Here is a 20,541-nt window from a genome sequence, read left to right on the forward strand (position 1 = left end):
GTCCCGCATGTCTCGCAAGAATAATCCGAATCCGCCGCTGCAACCTCCGTCTATGCTGGGACGCCCTCCTCCATAGTCGTGGGCGTCTGGACCACCCAAGCTCAATCGCACGATCAATCAGTGTACCGCTGGTGTGGGCGGTATCCATGTCCTGCTGCTGCTGTGGTCCATCTGGCGCAGTGATGGCTGGACTAAAGAAGTCTGTAATGTGCCTTTTAGTCTGGCTCTCTGTGCGCCTAAGCAGGCTATCTCTATATCTCCACAGCTCAAGCAAGAACAATCCCAAACACCTCTGGTCCTGGTACCCCATGACTCTGGAAAGTGGTCCAAAACCCTCTCTGAATAAACAGTGGAAACGACCACGTATCTCATAGTATGCAGTACAATGGCATATATAATGCAGCTTTGTCTCTGGCTCCCCATGGCATACTCGGCATATCCTGGCCTCAGCTGGTATACCTCTATATTGGCCAATCTCAATCTCAAGCTGGTGTGAGGATGCGCGAATCTGACCAATAGCACATCGTACTGCATGAGACAAGTGTGCATCCATGTAACTGGGTCTGATCACAAAACCATTTGCTGTGAGCTGAAGAAAATGCTCTCTGTAGAAAGCCATCTTCGTGCCCAGCTCCTCAGTCGGCTGTATCCATGTCCTCCTAATGTCCATCCAGCTGAACTAAATCCTGACGGATGAGTCTGGTAATCTCTGTCCGTGTGAGAGTGAGAAAGAAAGAAAGAAAGAAAGTTATATTAACGTCCACGGGAGGCCGAATCCGACCTATGGGACAGATCAGGTACATCCATTTACATTCCACTCTGGGTATCGATGCCAAAGAGGCATAAAATTGAAAAAAAATAACTCAAAATGAACTCTTAAGACTCTTAAGAGTTTAAGTTACAATGGGTTCTATTGCATCTAGTTCGAAATTGAGGTTCAAAATAAAAATAGCTATATTTCATCCATGGATGGATTTGCTCTTGAGGGGGGTGGGGTACGGAATTCTTTAATGATTGCTTGTCCTCCTCTGTATATTGCCCATTTGCCATTCTTTCTTGCTTCTTTAACTTTATTCAGCTCTGCCGATTTGTTCTTGAGTTGTAGCGGGGTGAGTTCATCAGCTATCCATACCTTTGTCCCTTGGAGAGACCTTGTTTGCTTCATCACTGCTATTTTCTCATTGTTGTCCATATAGGAGACTTTTGCCTGTGTACCCTTTACTATAATAGAGATAGGGTCTCCTAAGTCCACGAAGGGGACTACTTTGCTCAGTTGTGCTGTAAGTACATCTGTATCTAATATGTAGTCTTCTCGAAGCTCTTGAGCTATGTCTGCCCTATCCCAGCCTTGAGGAAGACCACCGACTCTGATTACCTTTTTGTTACTTTCCATTCGTTCCTTTTCTTTGACCGCTGATATGACTTCTTTAACAAAATCTTGTGAGTTAACTGAATTTACCTTTGAAACATGGTTTGTCGTTTCTGTTTGTAGTGTTGTAGGTATGGGTCCTTCTCGTGCTTCCTCTTGCTTCGTCTTCATGGCTTGCACTTGCACTTTCAGTTCGTTGATTTGTTCATCTTTCTTGATAGTCTCGTGTTTCAGTGCTGCTAATTCTCCCTGGAGTTTCTTCAGTTCTTGCATGAGGTAGGCTTCCCATGGTGTCGGCTTGCTCATGCAGAGAATACTGGAAGGGAGGCAATCTGTCCATGCTAAAACCATGTGCCTGGAACCAAGATATCATCTGTCCATACCAACAAGCCGTGTCTCCCTGTAAAGCTAACTGTCGGGAGGACTCAAGGGCGAGGCGTGCGAGAGCAAGGGAGAGAGAGAGCTTGATGACAAGATCACCTTTCATTATAGCATGAAGCTTTTACAATGGCAATAGCCAACAAGAGAAGTGTTGCACTGTGCTTGGATTGGATTGATGAAGTGATTATGAGGAGGCCCCTTTTATAGTGATGTAGGGAAGCTGGCCGACAGTCCATGACCTACAAAAATGGATAAAACCCAATAAATAGGCAAAGCCTCAATACATTGAGATGCACAATATTCTAACAGCTTTTTGGTGATCCAGACAGATGGAGAACAACCCATCCCAAAGTCCATTCCAATATCCGAGGACAAAGAGGAGTCATCAGGTGAACTTCAGATTTTTCTCTCCGAATCCATTGAAGAGGAGGATGAGATGAGCAACTCCATAGTGGTATTTTTCATGCTAGCTGAGCATCTAGAGGCAAAGGGGCTAGTTTCAATGCCTGGAGTTCCTGAGGAGGCAATGGGAGAGACATCATTGGAGACAGTAGGTCCAATAGCCATGCTATTGGAGTGAACCAGTGTGTGGAGAAGAGAGCGAGCAAGCGAGCTCGCCAGACGATCTGTACCGGGGTGGAGCGGTGGATCATTGGTTTCAATTTTGCTCCAAGTTATGTAAAAGGGGATGCCATGTGCACTCTCCTAGGTGTGATGTGGACATGCTACTATCCATTGGCTACCTCAGAGGTTGAGTGCGTGGCCGGATTCGTGTGTTTTGTAAGGGCTCTTGTGATAGATCATTTTTAATATTATTCAGGCATTCAATGAGAAGCCTAGTGTGGACAGAGTTATTGGGTTATTGTGTGAATACACTTAGTTGGACATTATTATTAGGGTTGGGAGTTGGTAGCCAACTAACCAACATTAGACACTATAAATAGGAGTCTAGGCTTTAGCCATATTCATTTTTTGATCATCATTGAGTCATTGAGAACTCAAGAGCAGTGCTACCATTGAGTATCTCTATTTGACATTGTATATATTTCATGATAGTAAGACATGGTAGAGTAGGTCATCTCTCTCTACTATTTATTGAGCATGAAGAAGTAGTTTGTGCATGGGTTTAAGTCTTTGATTAGGTACTAATCGCAATCAATCAATTCATAAATACGCTTTGGCAAGTACCCATGTTATAGTTTCTCTCTCATGGGCTTTGTATGAATCACTTACTTCCATTTCCCTGAAGTTTGGATGCACCACTATGATCCCTTATTAGACAAGATATTAACCGGCTTGGCCACTTTGACCTTCTTCGACTACATATCCACAACACATGGCTAGATCCACTAGAGCCTCCCACAAAACTTTGTATGAATCACTTACTTCCATTTCCTTAAAGCTTCTCTCTCATGGGCTTTGTATGAATCACTTACTTCCATTTCCTTAAAGTTTGGATGCACCACTAATAGACAAGATATTAATTGGCTTGGCCCTTTGCAAGATGCTGAATGAAAATTATTAAGACAACGGAGAGAAGAGAGAGAGAGAGAGATGGTGTAGAGTTTTCTTTGTATGAATCACTTACTTCCATTTCCTTAAAGCTTCTCTCTCATGGGCTTTGTATGAATCACTTACTTCCATTTCCTTGAAGTTTGGATGCACCACTATTAGATAAGATATTAATTGGCTTGGCCCTTTACAAGATGCTGAATGAAAATTATTAAGACAGCGGAGAGGAGAGCGAGAGAGATGGTGTAGAGTTTTCTTTGTATTATAGTACAAAAAGGTGACATAAATGTTTGTACGTCTTCCTAGCCCTTGGTCTACCCCCAATAGGGTGACCTGTGGCCTTCTACATGCTTCTACTGACGTCTAAGCTTCTTCATAAGGTTGTGTTTTGATGCAAATGATGGCTTATGCTTTTATAGACTTGGATGGAGCTGGTCAGCCAGTAGAAGAGGCTGTCGGCTCGTTGATTTGTCCACGACCTGATAATTCAGCATTAAATTTTGACTCATTCACACATGTGGTCTTGATGTGATCCATGCTGCTCACTGGCTGCCCAAACTTATACCGATTGCTCCTATGCCCATAAACTAGCCTTGCTAATGTCCTAAATAGGGAATATGCTGAAATATTATGAGATTATTCCATGAAAAGGGGAGCACGTGACATCCCCTCGTGCTAAACTTGATGATGGGGTGGACACTTCGTCATCCTTCCTTCCTCCCTCCCTGGACTTTTAACTTTGACTTAATGCTTGACTTTGACACTTTGTGTGAACACCTTCCACTTTTGATCTCGACTTCCAAGTCTTGTTGAAGAGCTGAGTATCTATTCGATTGCCGTCCCCTTGCCTGCAATTCCCTTTCCCTTAACACAACGGTGGGTCACTTGTCGGAATTGATCATGCCTATTGCTAGGCCTTTGGAACTGATCTAAGAGCTAATGATGTACTGATTCTGAGTACATACCCCTAGAGAATTCTTTCCTCCAAATTTGCCTGTTACAGACCACTCCATATGCTACCTAGCTGCATTCTTCTGATGGATCTGTGCACCTTCTCGGGACTATGCTTAGTGAATGAGCCTAAATGCTGTGATACCAATGTTGCATGCACGGAAGCTTTACTGCTTAATTCACAGTCCTAAGATGCTGAATGAAAATGATTAAGGCAGTGGAGAGAAGAGAGAGAAAGAAAGATTTTATTAACGTCTTCCAGAAGACCGAACTCGGCCTATGAGACAAATCAGTGTATGTGTGTGGGGTATCCTTTGTCATCCCAACAAAATGAAAAATTACTGAACTAAAAAGCTGAATCTGGGTGTGCAATAAGTACAATGAGTGGGGGAGGGGATGGAGCTCTACTACTAGGAGAATGCAAAGCTATATGCATGGAGTATACAATCATGATATGCAACCTAGCTAGCTCCATCCTGTACCATACTGGGGGTATAAAATGGTATACATCAATGAAGGGGGTGTCCACAGCTCCCTGAAGAACATGCCTGGGTCTGCTCTGAAGCGAGCCAGTCGCTCCCCACCCTCTCTGTGAAACTGAGCTCTGATCTCTGTCATCTCTCTTTGGTATAGGCGTGGTGTCCAAAAGCCAAGTGTCCTCTGTCTCCTGCGGGCTGTGAGAGTCTCTGCTCTCTGGAGAGTAATTCCCTGCTGTGTAGGGGCTGGGAGTGGGATGGATCTCTGAAAAAATGTAGTAATCTGTGTCTGTCGTCCCCCCTTTGGAGTTGTCTGAGCGTGTAATGATGTCTCTCTGTGACGCTGTATGTCTAGAATGAATCTCCCCAGTATGTGTTGGTCTGTTGCCTCAAAGATCTGGCGTAGGGAATGTGGCTCTTTGAATAAAATGGGAGATCTCTCTCTGATGGCTGTATATGCTCTGCATGTGCATACATAATGCTCCTCACTCTCCACCTCCTCTCTGCACAATCTGCATACCCTCTCCTCTCGGGGGATCCGTGCTGCTCTGCCAGTCTCGATCTCCAATCGATGTGATGAAACTCTAAGCTGACCAATAGCCACTCGGGAGCCGTGTGGTAAAAAGCCCTCCATGTATCTAGGCCTCTCTATAAATCCATCATCAGTGATACTCATGAAGTGATCTTTGTAGTATAGCATCTTCGGTGGAAGAGACTGTGTAGGCGATATCCATGTCTCTCGTGTATAGAGCTGCCATAGGTCCTGTCTCAATACTCTGTTCTTCTCACTATGAGAGAGACGGATATGTGGTGCATCCCTGTCATACTGGAATGGTGGTAGACATGCTTAGTTCCGTACGTCGTACGGATCTGGCCGTACGTACGAATCGTACCGTACGGTACTGTACGGACCCGTACGATCATGTACGAATTTCGCGTGTTTCTGCCCGTTGGAAGTAGCTGTTTTCTGCCCGTTTTTCTGGCCGTTTTCTGCCCGTTTTTTTGGTTGTTTTCCTTTCATCTCTCCTGAGTCCTTCTATAAAAGCCTCAAGGACCAAGCCTCTCCTCCACCACCCTCCATCTACTCCAAGCCTCAAGGACCAAGTCTCTACTCCAAGCCTCTCCTCCACCCTCCTCCACCCTCCTCCAAGCTCCTTCCATCCCACTTGAGCCTCTACTCCAAGTTCTCTTCCTCCAAGCTCTTCCCATACTTCATCTTCTCTACGCTCTCTCCTCTACTCCACGCTTTAGCCCTTCTCTTATCCATCATGCCTCGGGAGAAGCATGAGGCTTTTGATTTGCATTGCCTCAATGTGGAGAAGGACACCAAGAAGTCCAACTCCCATCATTGGACATGCCGATATTGCGGCAAGTCATACACCAGTGGAACAACAAGGCTTCTCCAGCACCTTTCAAAGATTGGGGGACAAGTTGCCCCATGCAAGGAGATTCCGCAAAGCATTGCCGATGACATTTCGTGGAAGATGAGCGGCGGCTCAAATTCAAGTAGAGGAGCATCATCAACACACGCACCGGCACCACCACCAGCACCACCATCGGCACATGATGAAGCGGCCACCGGCTCTTTCATTGGTGTATCCTCCACTACCACTTCCACGGATGCACGGTCCGCCTCCGCACCGGGCAAAAGGCAAAGGGTGGTGGAGCGTGAAGGGGTGCAACCCTCTCTCCACCAAGTCACGGGTAGTGTGAGAGGTTCGGTTGCATTCCTTAAGGAGCGGCAACGCCTTGCGGAGATAGAGATTGCTCGCACCATTATTGAATGCAATCTTGCCTTCAATGTACTCCAAAAGGAGCAATGGAAGAAGATGGTGACGGCGATTGCGAATGTGGGCCCATGTGAGGGGTGGACGGGGGTCTTTTACACGGCTATGCGCACGAGGAAGATTGATGAAGAGAAGGAGAGAATTGATCGAGCCCTTGACCCGATTCGAGCCGCATGGACAAAGTATGGATGTTCTATTCTCACAGATGGATGGAGTGATCAAAGGAAGCGTGGCATTATCAACATCCTTGTGTCTTGCCCGCTTGGCACATACTTCTTGCGTGCGGTTGACACCGGGAGAAGGGGGAGAGACTACCGGGAGTTTCATCTACCGCCATATTAGGCAAGCGATCATAGAGGTAAGCGTTATTTTACTTAAGTGTGGCTGATTTTGTCATTTGTGCAAAGCCCTCAACTCATATGATTTATCTACCATGTAGGTTGGGGCTCAAAACGTGGTGCAAGTCATCACCGACAATGCATCAAATTGTCAACGCATGGGCCGCTTGCTTGAGGAGGAATTCCCCACCATTGTGTGGACTCCATGTGCGAGTCATTGCATTGACTTACTCATGGAGGATGTGGCGAAGCTCGGGTGGGTGAAGAGGATTGTGCAACAAGCTACATCTATTGTCAACTTCTTCATGCTAAAGGTGAAGGTGCTTGCTATGTTTCGTGAGCATAGCAGGCTTGACTTGAAGAAGCCATCGGCCACCCGCTTTGCCTACATGTGGCTGGTTTTGGAGCGTCTATACGATGTGAGGCCCGCCCTTCGCCAGACAGTTGTTTCCACCATGTGGAACGAATGGGATGAGCACGTCACTGAAGAGGCCAAAGCCATGCAACGCTTTTGCCTACAGGAGAGATTTTGGACTAGAGTCCGAGCAATTGTCATTGCTATGACTCCATTCTATAGGCTCTTGCGGATGACGAATTGCGAGGGGTCCACCATGGGCCTTCTTGTCCACTTCTTTAGAGCTGCCCTTGTGGAGTTGGAGGCTTGCACAGACATTACATTTGACGAGCGAGCACAAATCATGGAGATTGCACAGAAGAGATGGAGGTGGATGCACAAACCAATCCACGGGTTTGCAGCATTGGTACATCCAGCCTACAAGTCTCCAGTAGTTTGCACCGATAGGGAGCTTCGACAAGATCGGGATGCATATATGCTTCGAGCTGTGCCAGTTGATGAGCACAATGCCTTTCTAGAGGAGTTGGGCTGCTATGTTGATCAGAGAGGTCAAACCTCCTTTTCGTCTCCCACTTGCTGGAGGAGGGAGTCACTTGTGAAGCCCCTTTTTTGGTGGGACAATTTTGGGTATGGACTAGAGCATCTCCAACCCATAGCCTTAAGGGTCCTAGCCCAGGATTGTTCTACGGGTGCATGTGAGAGGAACTGGAGTTCCTATTCTCTCATACACACGAGGATACGCAATCGACTGAGCACACGACAGTTGGAGCGGTTCGTCTACTGCCGCACTAACTTGCGCATGATGCAGGGCATTCTTAGTATGGGTAGTCCCAAGCAGGTAAGTGACAAGTCTAGACTCTAACTTGTCATGACTCATAACTTTTAAGTTTTGTGTACACTGTACATACTCTAACTTTTGTGCCTTAATGTGTAGGTCAATGTTGACACTTTCACGTTGACGAGTGAAAACTTTGCAAGTGTCAATCAACAACCTGATGAGGAGGAGGCCAATCTTCATGGAGCTCTATAGTGAGCTTGTGGTAGCAGATACTCGCAACACTTGGAGTCAGCATGGACGGGGCCGAGCAGTTGGAGTTCATAGGCCTCCGCCTTCGACATCGGCAAAGGGTGGCCTTCGACATCGGCAAAGGGTGGCCTTCGCACATATGGGATCCTCGAGCTCCAATCCCCGCCTTCATGATGATATTCCATTGCCCCCTCATGATGATACCCCACTGCCTAGAGAGCCCTTGTTTGATGATGATGGCAACCTACTTAGCGAGAATGATCCCCAGAGTGTCTCGTCCACCTTCGAAGAGTCCTCTTCAGAGAACTCTCTTGATGGACACTCTAGTAGTGATCATGTTGATGATCATGCAGATGTTAGTGATGATGTAGACTTTTGATATGTTATAGCTCTCTAGGCATTGGGCATCTATCTCCTTCTAGCCCATCGATGATGTATTGTAGTATGTAGTATCATGTATGTACGCATGTTGGCGGTCGCCCATGCCATGAGTTTTTGGCCTATCCTTTTGTAGCAATTTTGTACTCTAATGGCATGATGACATTATGTTCATGGTTCTACTATTTTGTAACTTCTTGTCTACAATTTTTAAGTTTAGGAAGTATTTTTTTTAAAAAACGTACTAATATCGTATCAGGTACCAATTAGTACCGTATTTTATCGTACCGTACCGTATCGCACCTTTCGTACTAACTAACCATGGTGGTAGATGATCCATGTCTAGGCCATGCTGTGAGAACCAATGTGTGACCTTTGCATACCATGATCGTCTGTCTCCTGCCTCAGCCAGGTGTCTAGATGCCTCAAAAGCTTTGTATGACAATTTGTCCTGTGGCATCTCTCTGAATCTGTCTAGCTGGCATATAGTCTGGAATATGGCCTCTACCATCATAGGAGGCGCAGCAAACTCTGATCGGATAATGTCATGAGGTATTGACGGTTTGCTGTGTATCATGTGTGCCATCATGAGGGCCTGTGGTCTCTCTATCTGTGTCCACCAATGGGTAGCAAGGCCTGGCGCCCATACCGTTGCTCCATACATCAGTGCTGGGGTGATTAATGTGTCAAATAGCCACCCCTTCGTCCGGGGCTCCTGAAAATGCGCCTGGTGGTGGCACTGTCTCTCTAGCATAGTCAATGCTGCATATCCCCGTGTCAATCCAGCTTTGGCTGTTGAACCCATGGTGAAGTGCGTGGCTGCTGGCAGAGAAGGTAACCCCTAGGTACACGTATGATGTCACCACCTCCACCTGGCGTCCTGCGAGAGTGAATGTTAGCTGACTCCTGCCCTGTCTCGATGTATGAAAGAACATAACCTTGGTTTTCCCAAGGTTTACAGTAAGACCCCTCTGTGTGCAGAAATCATGGAGTGCATGTAGATGCTGCTGTAGACTTTGTGGAGACTGAGACACTAATACAATATCATCAGCATAAAGCATAATATGTACTGAGGTACCTGCTAGATCAATTCCATCTCCGCCTCCCCGTGTAATGAAGTCAGCCACCTCATCAATGTATAACCCAAATAGCGTGGGGAAAGTGGGCATCCTTGCTTCACACCAATGGTGCTAGCAATAGTCTCGGGCATACCTCCTGGGCATCTGACTCGCCCAAAAACCTGCGCATAATAGGGTGACCTCTAGCCTTCTAAGCTTCTTCGGAAGGTTGTGTTTTGATGCAAATGATGGCTTATGCTTTTTTAGACTTGGATGGAGCTAGTCGGCTAGTAGAAGAGGCTGTCGGCTTGTTGATCTGTCCACGACTTGGATAATTCGGCATTAAATGCTGTCTCATTCACACGTGTGGCCTTGATGCAATCCATGCTGCCGACTGGCTGCCCAAACTACTGCTGACTGCTCCTAAGCCCATAAACTAGCTTTGCTAATGTCCTAAATGCTGTCCTAAACAGGGAATATGCTGAGATTATGCCATGGCACGGACATGACTCCCTGTAGCCCCACGGCAATGGGTGACTTTGGCGGTTGATAACGGTACATACGCATAAATGGGCTAGAACCCGTAGCCACGGTGGGGATGGGGGTTGCCCTCTATTGTTGCATGTGCGGAAGCCTTGTTGTACTGATCCACAGCCCTAAGCATGATTAAGAACAAGATGCTGATTAACACATGATTAAGATAGAGGAGAGAGAAGAAGAGAGATTAGTGTCAGGTTTTCTGTATTTTAATATGGTACAAAAAGGTTGCATAAATGCTTGTACATGATGTAGGCCCTTGGTCAGCCTTGGAGGGGTGACCTTTGGCCTCTACATAACTCCTACTGACTTATGAGATGGATGATTGAATTATGAACTTGCTAATGCTGAATTTTGATTTATGCTTATGTATATGTGTGGGATGCCAGTGGGCCAGCACTAACTGCTGTCGGCCTGTTGCATGGACAAAACTGTCATATTCCTGACTTTACACATGTGGAGGAACACCATGGAAGAGTAGGCATAGACCCTGGTGTGTGTTCCAGGCATGGTTTCCGTTTAGTACATGTGGAAGGGATCCATGGAAGGATTGATATCCTGGTGTGAGTTCCTAGCATGGCTTAGTACATGTGGAAGGGTAGATACCGTGGTGAGAGTTCTAGGCATGGCCATGAAGTCTCATGGAAGGGTGGACACCCTGGTGAGCATTTCTGGTACTTGTATGCGCGGTGCCCGAGATAGGTTTTGCACAAGATAAATAAGTTGGCAGGTGGAATCTAGAATATTGTGCATAAAGCATTTGTGTGATGTGACATGCATGAATGACTTGTTTTAGTTGCCTAGACAATGTTTGGTATTTCTGCATGTGATTGTCCATGGGCTCTGGGGACGCTTGGAAACCCTCTGGATGCGTGTGTGCACACCTGTTTGGGACTGAGGCGGTGGTCTTATGTGTTTTGTAGGTGGTAAGCGACCCTAAACTCAATTTATAGCTTATATTTTATTATACTAAGGTTTATGAGTGCAGGTGTTCACATACACTTAAATTTGGGTAGACAGTTTATAAAGTGTTCACATACATTTGAAATTGGGTGGACAGTTTATAGAGAGTTCACATCAGTTGGAACAAATTTTTAATGAAACTTGGCCATTACTCAGGCGTGGGCACTCTACATGCAAGGTTAGCTTCCACGAGTTGCTAATCTAGGCAGGAGGAGCTCAGAATCAGCTAGGCGCCCTACTTCTGGTAGTTTCTGGAGTGCTGGACACTCTAGGGTTTGGATAGGTGTTAGTTTGCATGCTGGCCAAGACTGTAGGAGCTGATCGACTCCTTCCAGGGCTGCATAAGGGCTGATTGCTTGCTCCTACAGGTGCTACAAAGCTAGGCGCTTCTTGCCCTCTCTTCTTTGGTGCAGGTGACTACTTCTGGCTCACTTTTGGGGCTGGTCAACTGCTGGACAGCAGGCATAGGGGCTGGTTTTTGATGCTCCAAAGGCCTTGAACTCAAGGTAATCAACAGGACACCCTTCTCTACACATGGGGTGATCTGTTCGACAAGATTTTGGGCTGAAAACAGGGCTGTACAGTCCATTTCAGCAGGGTTCTTTACGACGAAATCGAAGGCAAATGGTGTTTATACCTACGTGAAGTCTGTGGCTCTAAGGGCGGAATCATCGGGTGGCTAGAGCTAAGGTTTTCATGGCTGGTTATTCGGGACAGCTCTACTGCTAGAGGGTGTGATCAGGTACTAGAGTATGGCTGTGCCCGAAGGACTCTTGGAAGACTGAGACCGAAGTCTCAAGTATTTGTTTTACTTGTTTTCATCATATTGTGGATGTATTTGGTGCCAACCGGCAAAGTGCTTACTCTCGGGCACCCGTTTTCTTGTACAGGAACACTTTGCTGGTAATAAAGATACCTCGGGAGGGGCTGGCCCAACTTCAGCCCCTAGTGTATGTCTTGTGCAGGCTTTTATCTCTGTTTGCAATGGTTTTAAAGCATGTTCATGTGTTGTCAGGTGCCTATGTATTTTGCCATGATCATATGTATGGGTTAAGTTTTTCTGTGCACACGTTTCCGGATTGTGACAGAAAACCCCGAGGAAAAAAATGATTTAAATGCTGTGCTTGTCTTTTGGTCTTGCCCACACCTGCTGCCCCTTTCTGTAGCCTCTGGCCGCTTGCTGCACAAGGCTTTGCTGCCAGCCGACATGCTGTTTGTTGCCAGCCAACAAGCCCCTGTGACATCCCATGAGGTGGATGCTGCTGAATATAATGCTAATGATGTTGATGATGATGTGCTGATGAAGATGACGTTTCTATTGAGGAGGAGGATGATGATTCTACTACAGATTCTACGCTGATGATTAGGCAGGGATTAAGAATGTTCCTGCAAATGTTTAGCCATGGCGTGGGTGTGCACGTGACATCTATGGTCTCGCTGTGCTGAGCCCGCCAAATGTGCCATGTTGCAAAGCTGCTGATGATTTCCCACCTTTGACAAGTGCTAGGGGGATCAGTCGTCTACTGAAGAGTCGGGGTCGGGGATAGATTCTATCTTGCAGTGGGTGAGCTTGAGGGCTTGACCATGTGCTGTCTCCTCATAGTGGAGCAAGGTTGCATCCGTATATGTACGTACCTTATGATAAGGTACATTTTAGTGTACGGTCCGGTATTGTGCCGTATGGTACGGATCCGTACGTGGCAGTTGTTCCCCAAGATCCTCCCGTAGTTACTGATTTTTCACCGCCCGTAGGTGACCGCCTATAGCCACTTATTTATCCACCCATAGGCGATGCCGCTGAGGAAGCACCAAGGGGGGTTTTGAACCCAAGACCTCTTGGTCCTAGGGAAACACCTTCACCACTTGAGCTATCACCTCATTGGCAAGTACGTGGCAATTTTTAAAAACATTTTGGGCCAAAAAAAGCCCTAGACCGGTTGCCGTTACCGATTTTAGCTGACTTATGCAAAGTGCGAATGTAACCACTCATTGATACAGACATTGTAGGGAGAGATGATGATGATGCGGTGCCAGCTGCTGCGGTCACTGCCATTGCAGAGCGAGAGCTGAGAGTATGATAGTGAAGGAAACATGTTGATAGATGGAGATCTTGAATCTTCATCTTCTTCATCATTTGATGGTGATGAAGTGGATTGATCATTGAGCGCTTTGCAATGTGCAGTGATAGTGACACTAGTGACTAGAACTATTTTTTTGTCTTCTCTAGATAGTAAACTGTCTTTTAACTTTTAAATTTTGATTGATTGCTTATAGTATGTAACCCGTGGCATTTGAGTCATGGGGAATTGAACGTTTGAGTGATTCCATTTCATGAAACCTATTTATGCTTCTGTTTACTGATAGCTCTCATTTTGTTAATTGTGTTGTTGTTCAGAAATGAATTGTTTTTCAAATTTCAAGTTTGCAATTTTTCATTCATTTTTCTGTATATATATATACTATATAGTTTATTTTTTATGTTTTTACATACCTTACGTATTCAATGTACCTCAAAATCTCAACCCGTACTTGAATGTGTACCTTACTTACCTGATTCGTACCGTGCGTTACGTACCTTTTCACCTTGTAGTGGAGGGTGGGTCTTGACTCTGTCACCTAGGCAACTACCCAGAGAGGTGATGAATAGTTGAAGAATCCTCCCACACTTGCTGTGCTTTGGGACAGTCCCAAAGGCAATGTCACTGCGACTCTTGTAGTTGGCTGCACCTCATGCACTGTGTAGGATGATCACCAATACCTAGCCATGTGCCAATTGCTAAACTCTTGTGAGCTACCTCCCAGAGGAAAAGAGAGATGCCCCAGGCTATGTGAGTCTTGAGAACTCGCGCCCAGAGGGTGACTATTGGGCACTTTGAAGAGGCGGTTCTAGATCAGTGGGCAGAGTCGCTCCTCGTTCGAGGTCGGGGGGAGCTGCCCAAGGGATGGCTTGAGGTGACCCCCAGCTCTCATCAAATTGGCTACAAATTTATCCTTAAGGACAGTGCTTAGGCCTCGGGATCGGGCCTCTGTGAAGATCCATCATACACTGGGAGTCCAAGGGCCGCTAAGTGAGGGGGTCCGAGTTGAGATCTGGTCAATTAGAAAGGCCTTCCAAGGCTCGCTACCAAGTAGAAGGCCTCTGATGATCAACTTGCTCGGTAGGGCTCTACCGCTCTGCTTTGCATAGCCAGATCAGTGATGCCCAATCCTCCATGTGCACAAGGCTGAGTAGTCACCCTCTAGGCCACTTTGGCCTGAGCTAGCCAGCCGTCGGACTTGCTCCACAGAAAGTTTCAGATCAATCTCTGTATAACAGACCCATGCACGCTTTGGAAAACATCCAGTAAGAAGTGATGTACCACATGGTGGCGAGGAGCACATGGTTGGCCACGATCACGTGGCCGGTGGGGGGGGGGGCGGTGCTCCAATACAAAAGTTTCTTCCAAATGCTCAGAAGAAGGGGGATTGGCTGCTGTTGCTCGGCTGAGATGTGAATTCCAACTTGACACCTGAGGTCTTTGACAAGAGTGCCCTTGGGGATCCATCGAAATGACTCAACTGGGTGCCAAGCTTGGGGTGGGTGAAGATCCTACCCAAAAACTACATGACTTGTGCCAGTTGGTCTGAGCTCCGGAGGCTAAGTAGAAAGACTTGATGGCAAGGGCAAATCTTTGAAGGTTCCGGTTCTCTGCTAGGGTCCATGACACTTACCAGAGTTTGGCCGCATACCGGGGAGACTCCGCTTCTCCAAATCAGACCAGAGGATGGACGGACCTAATCTCTCGTGCATTGACAGATTTTGTGGATGAGTGGGCTTGCAACACAATTGGTTTGATTGATATCCTTGCAAGCACCACATTGTCAAGTTCATTCGCCAATTGTCCTCCTAGAGGACACATGGAGACCATAGCGTCAACACAGTGTCCGCATCCTTGACTGCTTGATCCAGGACCTAGAGATCGCCAGAAGAGTTGAGGAGATTGGAAGACCCTCACTTTGAGGCCAGGAGAGGCAGCAACAACGGTTGACTCTGGACTACAAGAGATCAGCACCCTTTTACTACAGAGCGCAGCTCAGGACAGACTCCTCGATTCAGAGAGCAGGAGAGGAGTCTCCGTAGAGGCCTACGCTCCCTCCAACGACTGCACGAACTGACCCGAGACAGTTCATGGTTAGAGTCTCATACGGAGGCAACCCGCACAAAGATTCGATCGATTGAGGAGAGGAGAGTGGAGTATCGATACCATGCCAGGGCCTCCTTTTGGACTCAGGCCAGGGACAAGATCGCCCGTGATTTCTTTGAGATAGCAGGACCTCACCATCGCAAAGATGGCATTCAGAGGTTGAGCCGCCCAGATGGTACCATAGAGGTAGACTCCCCTCAAGTTCAGACCATAGCAAGAGGTTTGTTGAGAGATCTCCTTTCAGTAGATTCCCTCACCTTGCAGGCGCAGGTGGCGTGGGAGAGAGTCTAGCAACATACGCGACAGGTGGTGCTCCCAGGCGTCCAGGCCCTCTTGTGCTCCCCGTGAGGTGGTACCTTCAGCTATTTCTACCTCTTCGTGTTGTTAAAGAAGAACCAAGGCCAGAGCTTGCTTTGCCACTTGATCAAGGAGCTCGGGTTTTGGATCTACCTCCTTACCCTTAACTAAATCGATCACAGCAACGTCGCGGACCTCAACCTCATCATCGGAGCCTTGTTCATTCAATATGAGAATGAATGTTAAATCCATGACAAAAAGTTGGTGCCGATGTTTCCCTTAGCACGGGCAACCATTTCCTGAGTGGAGAGCACCTTAAAGTGCCTATCTTCTTGTACAGCTTGTTGGTACCTATGCAATCTCTTAGGATAGTTTGCATCGGTCTTGTTGATGTATTTCTCTCTCATTGAGTTGTGAGATTCACCTCGAGCCCTTCCATGGGGCAAGTGTCCAGGTGAGGATGGCTTGTCAGTCTCTCTCTTTCTATGTCATTGGGATCTCATGAAAGGCGGTTTCATGGCTGCCTTCAATGAGATCATGGCCTCAGGTCACATGCCGGAGCGACTCTCTGAGGGACTGATTCACTTATGAGGGTGGTGATCGTTTGGAGATTTGGTAGTCGGCCCCATCACCCTCCTAGGAAGCGCTTACAAAATCCTCGCCAAAGCCATCAGTTGACGCCGGCACCCTCATCTCCCCGACCTGATCCATGGTACCCAAATTGGCTTCATCGAGGATAGGAGCATCTTGGATAACATCTTCACCTTTTGGGAGGTGACGAGGCTTCGCAGGGAGGACATGATGGCAATTCTACTTCTGGATATTGAGATGGCTTATGATAGGGTCGATTGGGCTTTCTTGGAGGTTAGTTAGGTCCTCATCTAGGGGGCCACTAGGGTCAGGTTTCCGATCTCCACTTTAGTTAGACAAGGATGCTCCCTCACCCCTTTCCTCTTCCTCTTCATGGAGGAGGTGATGAGCTGCTTTCTCTCCGCATAGGAGATAGGACTCCAGGGGCTCTGCCTCCCCATCAAATCCCAAGAGGAGCTACCTGAGTTCGCATACGACACAGCCACCTGCCTATCGGGTCCTCAGGGAGAGGACTAGCTCCAAGGGACTATTGAAGGCTATCTAGATATTACCTCCATCACTCCGAAGGGGGGTTTGTTGGATATTTCGGAGTCTAGTAGTGTGTCCATTAGTCTGAACACCCCTTAGGCTGTGAAGAGCCCTTATTAAGGTCTAGGTCAAAAGATGAGGCTTGATGCCTACAAAAGCAATGAGATGGTGGAAGTACTATCATAATTCATTCATCCTCTATTGTGATGAGATATGCCATGGACATTATTGTATGACTTTGGTCTCATAGGCCCATTGGGTCTTTGGTAAACGCTTGATCTCTCTCTCTCTCTCTCTCTCCCCCCCCATGCACCATTGTTATGACTTGAGCTTCCATCATATGTCTCTACTTGCACTCTACTCCTACACACCTACCATGGATATCTTTCATCCGCCGTAGCTTGCTTCCTAGTCTTGTGAATATCAATACTCTACCCGCTGAAGAACCGGGTTGCCCTCAAGGCTCTGGAGCGCAATAACACGAGGAAGATCCTCTGGGGATGCAATGCAGACTCTGATGGACGGGATGCCCACTTTCCTGGACACCACTGATGCGGCCGTCTGCAAAACTTGCCTTATTGATCGATTCAGTGGGTGATACTCCTTCTGGAGGTCGGGGAAGTAGAGTCACAGGGAAACCGAATACACTTGTGAGGGGGTCAGATGTAAGGTCGAATCCATGGTGCCATCTTGCGAAGAATGCCTGAGTTCTGCGTATCATGAGGTGATGGGACGTTGTTGCAGCACACGATCAACCAATGTTGTTGAATTTAACTCCCCATGAGAGTGGCCAAGCCCAAGAAAATGGATGCTCGTGATTTTGCCGAGCTTGCCGATGAGTGCTGCCTAGAGAAAATCCCAAATTTGCCTGTGCACAGGGTGGCTCCCCACGATTTTGCAAACCAATGAAGAGGTGGTGAGGGAGGATACTGTTGAAGCTAAGAGTTGGAGGTCCGCCTCTGAAAATAGGCAAGTGACAATGACCTCGGAAGGGGATGACAAAGTGGTTGTGGTTGGAGTCGACGGGAGGTGACTGGGTGGAGAAGTCGGGGATGAGGCGTGCCAAAGCCGGAGATCCCAGTAGGTAATCTGCGTATTAGCTGCCTCGGTGTGCAACTCCGAGCTACAGGAGGTGTCTCCGAGATGCTGTCACCTTCTTGTCCTGTGATGATCTCACTTGAGGCCCTTGTCACTGATATGTCTGATGGGGTTATCCAAATCAAGTAGAGGAACCTGGCGGCTCCCGGTCCTGGTGTTGAAGTCTGCCAATAGGACTACACCAAGGCAAGAGAACTCCATGATATCACTGTAGAGTGGTAGGAAAGGTGATTGGCCATGCTGCTAAGCATATGGGAAGTGGCTTGGTGGGAAACTGCATAACTATAATATGGATAGCTCTCCCTCTGTAGCCGCACCCATAGGTACCGTGCCTCCTCGTCTTGCCAGACGATGGTGTTTTGTTTGGCAGCAAGAGCCACCATTAATTAGTGTAAGTCTGGGGTTTTGGATTAGTGATTCTCTGTAGGCAGATTGGGATTTGGATGTGGGGTTCACTTGGGTTTAACTGGCCTCAGACTTGTCACCTCAGCTCTACACCTGTCATTGTAGCTTTTACTCGCCATTCTATTTCATGGGAGGTGGAGGCAGAAGCAGCTCATACGGTAATAGTATTGCCTCCTCAAATGAAGGATGTGTCCCTAGCCTTTCCAAGATATCTTCTAACACCTTGGCTGCCAGGTTGGCATTGACATCTCCCCAGCACAATAGTTTGCACCTAGCATTATCAGAAAACTTCAGCATTGGAGCATCTTGAGCCTTGGCGGTTAACGAAGTGTTGCAGGCCACTGCTATCACTTCTTGTTGGGTTGCTCACAGGGGATGCATTGGCCAGTTCCGACGCCTCATTTGGAATTTTCCGTTAAAAGTAGTGTGATAAATGTGTGTAATGACAAACTTTGCCTAAGCTTGATGATCAAATGTAATAAGGTTCAATTGTATGGTTGATAAATGATATGAAGAGGTGCAAGTGTGCACGACTGTGGGAATGCTATGAAAGGTGGCAACCACCTTGATTATTTGTAATCGTGTAATCATTGTTCTTCATTCTTTGGTCAGCATTAGATGGCACAGTACACACTAGGGCTAGAGTTGCTTGGGAAACCATTATCCTATCCAAGCAAGAGGGGGGATTGAACATCGTAGATCCAGAGGTGTAGTGTAAGGCGTTGCTTTGTAAGATGATTGTCAGAGAAAGTCTCCCTGGCAACTAAGCCTTGGAAGGACTTTCTCATGTAGCAGGTTACGAGGTTTACCTTGGTTAGGGGAGGTGACTGGATATACAGCCCACGCTTTATCTTTTTGAAGGCAGAGCATCGGCCTGCTAGAGTGTGCCATTGCAATTCCATACTACCATGAAAATTTTAGGCTTTGAGGAGGGATTCTTGACACGTCAGCCATCCAGAAAGATTACTGCCCCCTCAGGTCCCCCTCAGGTTTGGAGAAGCCCCTTTGCTCACACATTTTACAATCTGCACTTGGTTACTGATCTTGCAATTTGGAACTCAGTTTAACATATATTATTTAGTGTTAATGGCATTCTAAACTCCAATATTTTTATGCAGGGTCCATGGCATGCGGTTGCTGACTTTATATGTTCCAGGTTAGGCTTTCAACCATTCCGACCAGTCATCATTTGATTATTGAATGCCTCCTTGGCTTTTGGTCTGTTCAACATAATGTCTTCTGTATCTTGCTCAAGGGCTTCTGATAGACCCTCTTTCTTACTTTGATGAGCACAGCAAATCAAAGAAGAGTGTATGCAGCTAAACACAAACCAACTGCAGCTGATATGAATGGAAGTTTAGCCAATCAGTTGGACAACAGGGATGGGTATGACGGAGACTTGACAAGTGTATATCAGCAGTCGCAGGGCTACACATCAGAATGCACTGAAGGGTCATCATCCTTAGAAGGACTTGACAAAGGAGTGGATGCTTGGAAGTCTTCAGAAACATCTACTTCTTTCAACTTGGAGGATTCCTTGGCAGAAGCAGAACTGCTATCAAGGTCAATGCATGTAGGCAGGAAACACTTCAAAAACAGGTTTCTCCTTCTGCCCAAACTGGGTACAACAATCAAAAAGCGTCTAGAATCCTTCTTCAAAAGTGAAATCCGACAACGGGCGCTTGTGACGCTTTTGATGCTTATTGCTGTACGTGCTGGCCATTTCATACCTCTTCCGGGTTTTGACCGACGGTTTATGCCGGGGGATTACCTCATGTATGCTTCCAGTGCAGGAGGTAGTTACTCTTAACCCAGATTTTTAAGATAGGAGGCTTTTATATTAAAGATTTTGAAGTGATATCGATTCTTCTCTTGTATATGGTCAGGATTAAGTTTCAAAATATGGGAGTTTTTGGTATGTGCATGTGCTCAAGACTTGCTTGAAGTGAGGGCCTGTTTATTATTTGTCTATTTTGTGATTCTAGTTTCAACTAAGCCAGTAACTGGTTTTCAGAAGGGGCCGGTGACCTTGTTTCAGAAATGCGACTGTCTCTTTTTCAGCTCGGGATCGGTCCATACATGGGAGCTTCAATAATCATGCAGGTTTTCCCTTTGATTAAGTCCCACCACCTGCTTTTTCCCACCCAAAAAACCTAATACTCTTACACAGCTTTTTTCGTTAATCAGGCCCAACTGGTTTTTTAATGCTTAATTTACTTTCTGGATTAGAAGCACTTAATGCTAATAAGATTCTTATAAGGTTTATGGGAGTTTCCTTATCGATGGCTTTGAAGAACTGTGCCACG

At 46.8% G+C, this 20,541-nt stretch overlaps 1 protein-coding gene across 2 annotated transcripts in view; it reads left to right on the forward strand.

Moving 5' to 3' along the window:
* Positions 1–20,541, forward strand: part of SCY2 (SecY protein transport family protein) — a 119,843-nt gene that overhangs the window by 15,143 nt on the left and 84,159 nt on the right. For both annotated transcript variants that reach the window (XM_086790984.1, XM_086790985.1), the window contains exons 2-4: positions 19,354–19,391; positions 19,531–20,031; positions 20,250–20,338. In XM_086790984.1, coding sequence (XP_086647110.1) covers positions 19,354–19,391; positions 19,531–20,031; positions 20,250–20,338 — 628 coding nt within the window. The remainder of the gene's footprint in view (positions 1–19,353; positions 19,392–19,530; positions 20,032–20,249; positions 20,339–20,541) is intronic.

Source organism: Cibotium barometz, chromosome 56 (genome assembly GCF_041138505.1).
Source record: "Cibotium barometz isolate CiBa-2024 chromosome 56, ASM4113850v1, whole genome shotgun sequence".
NCBI classification, from domain to species: Eukaryota; Viridiplantae; Streptophyta; class Polypodiopsida; order Cyatheales; family Cibotiaceae; genus Cibotium; species Cibotium barometz.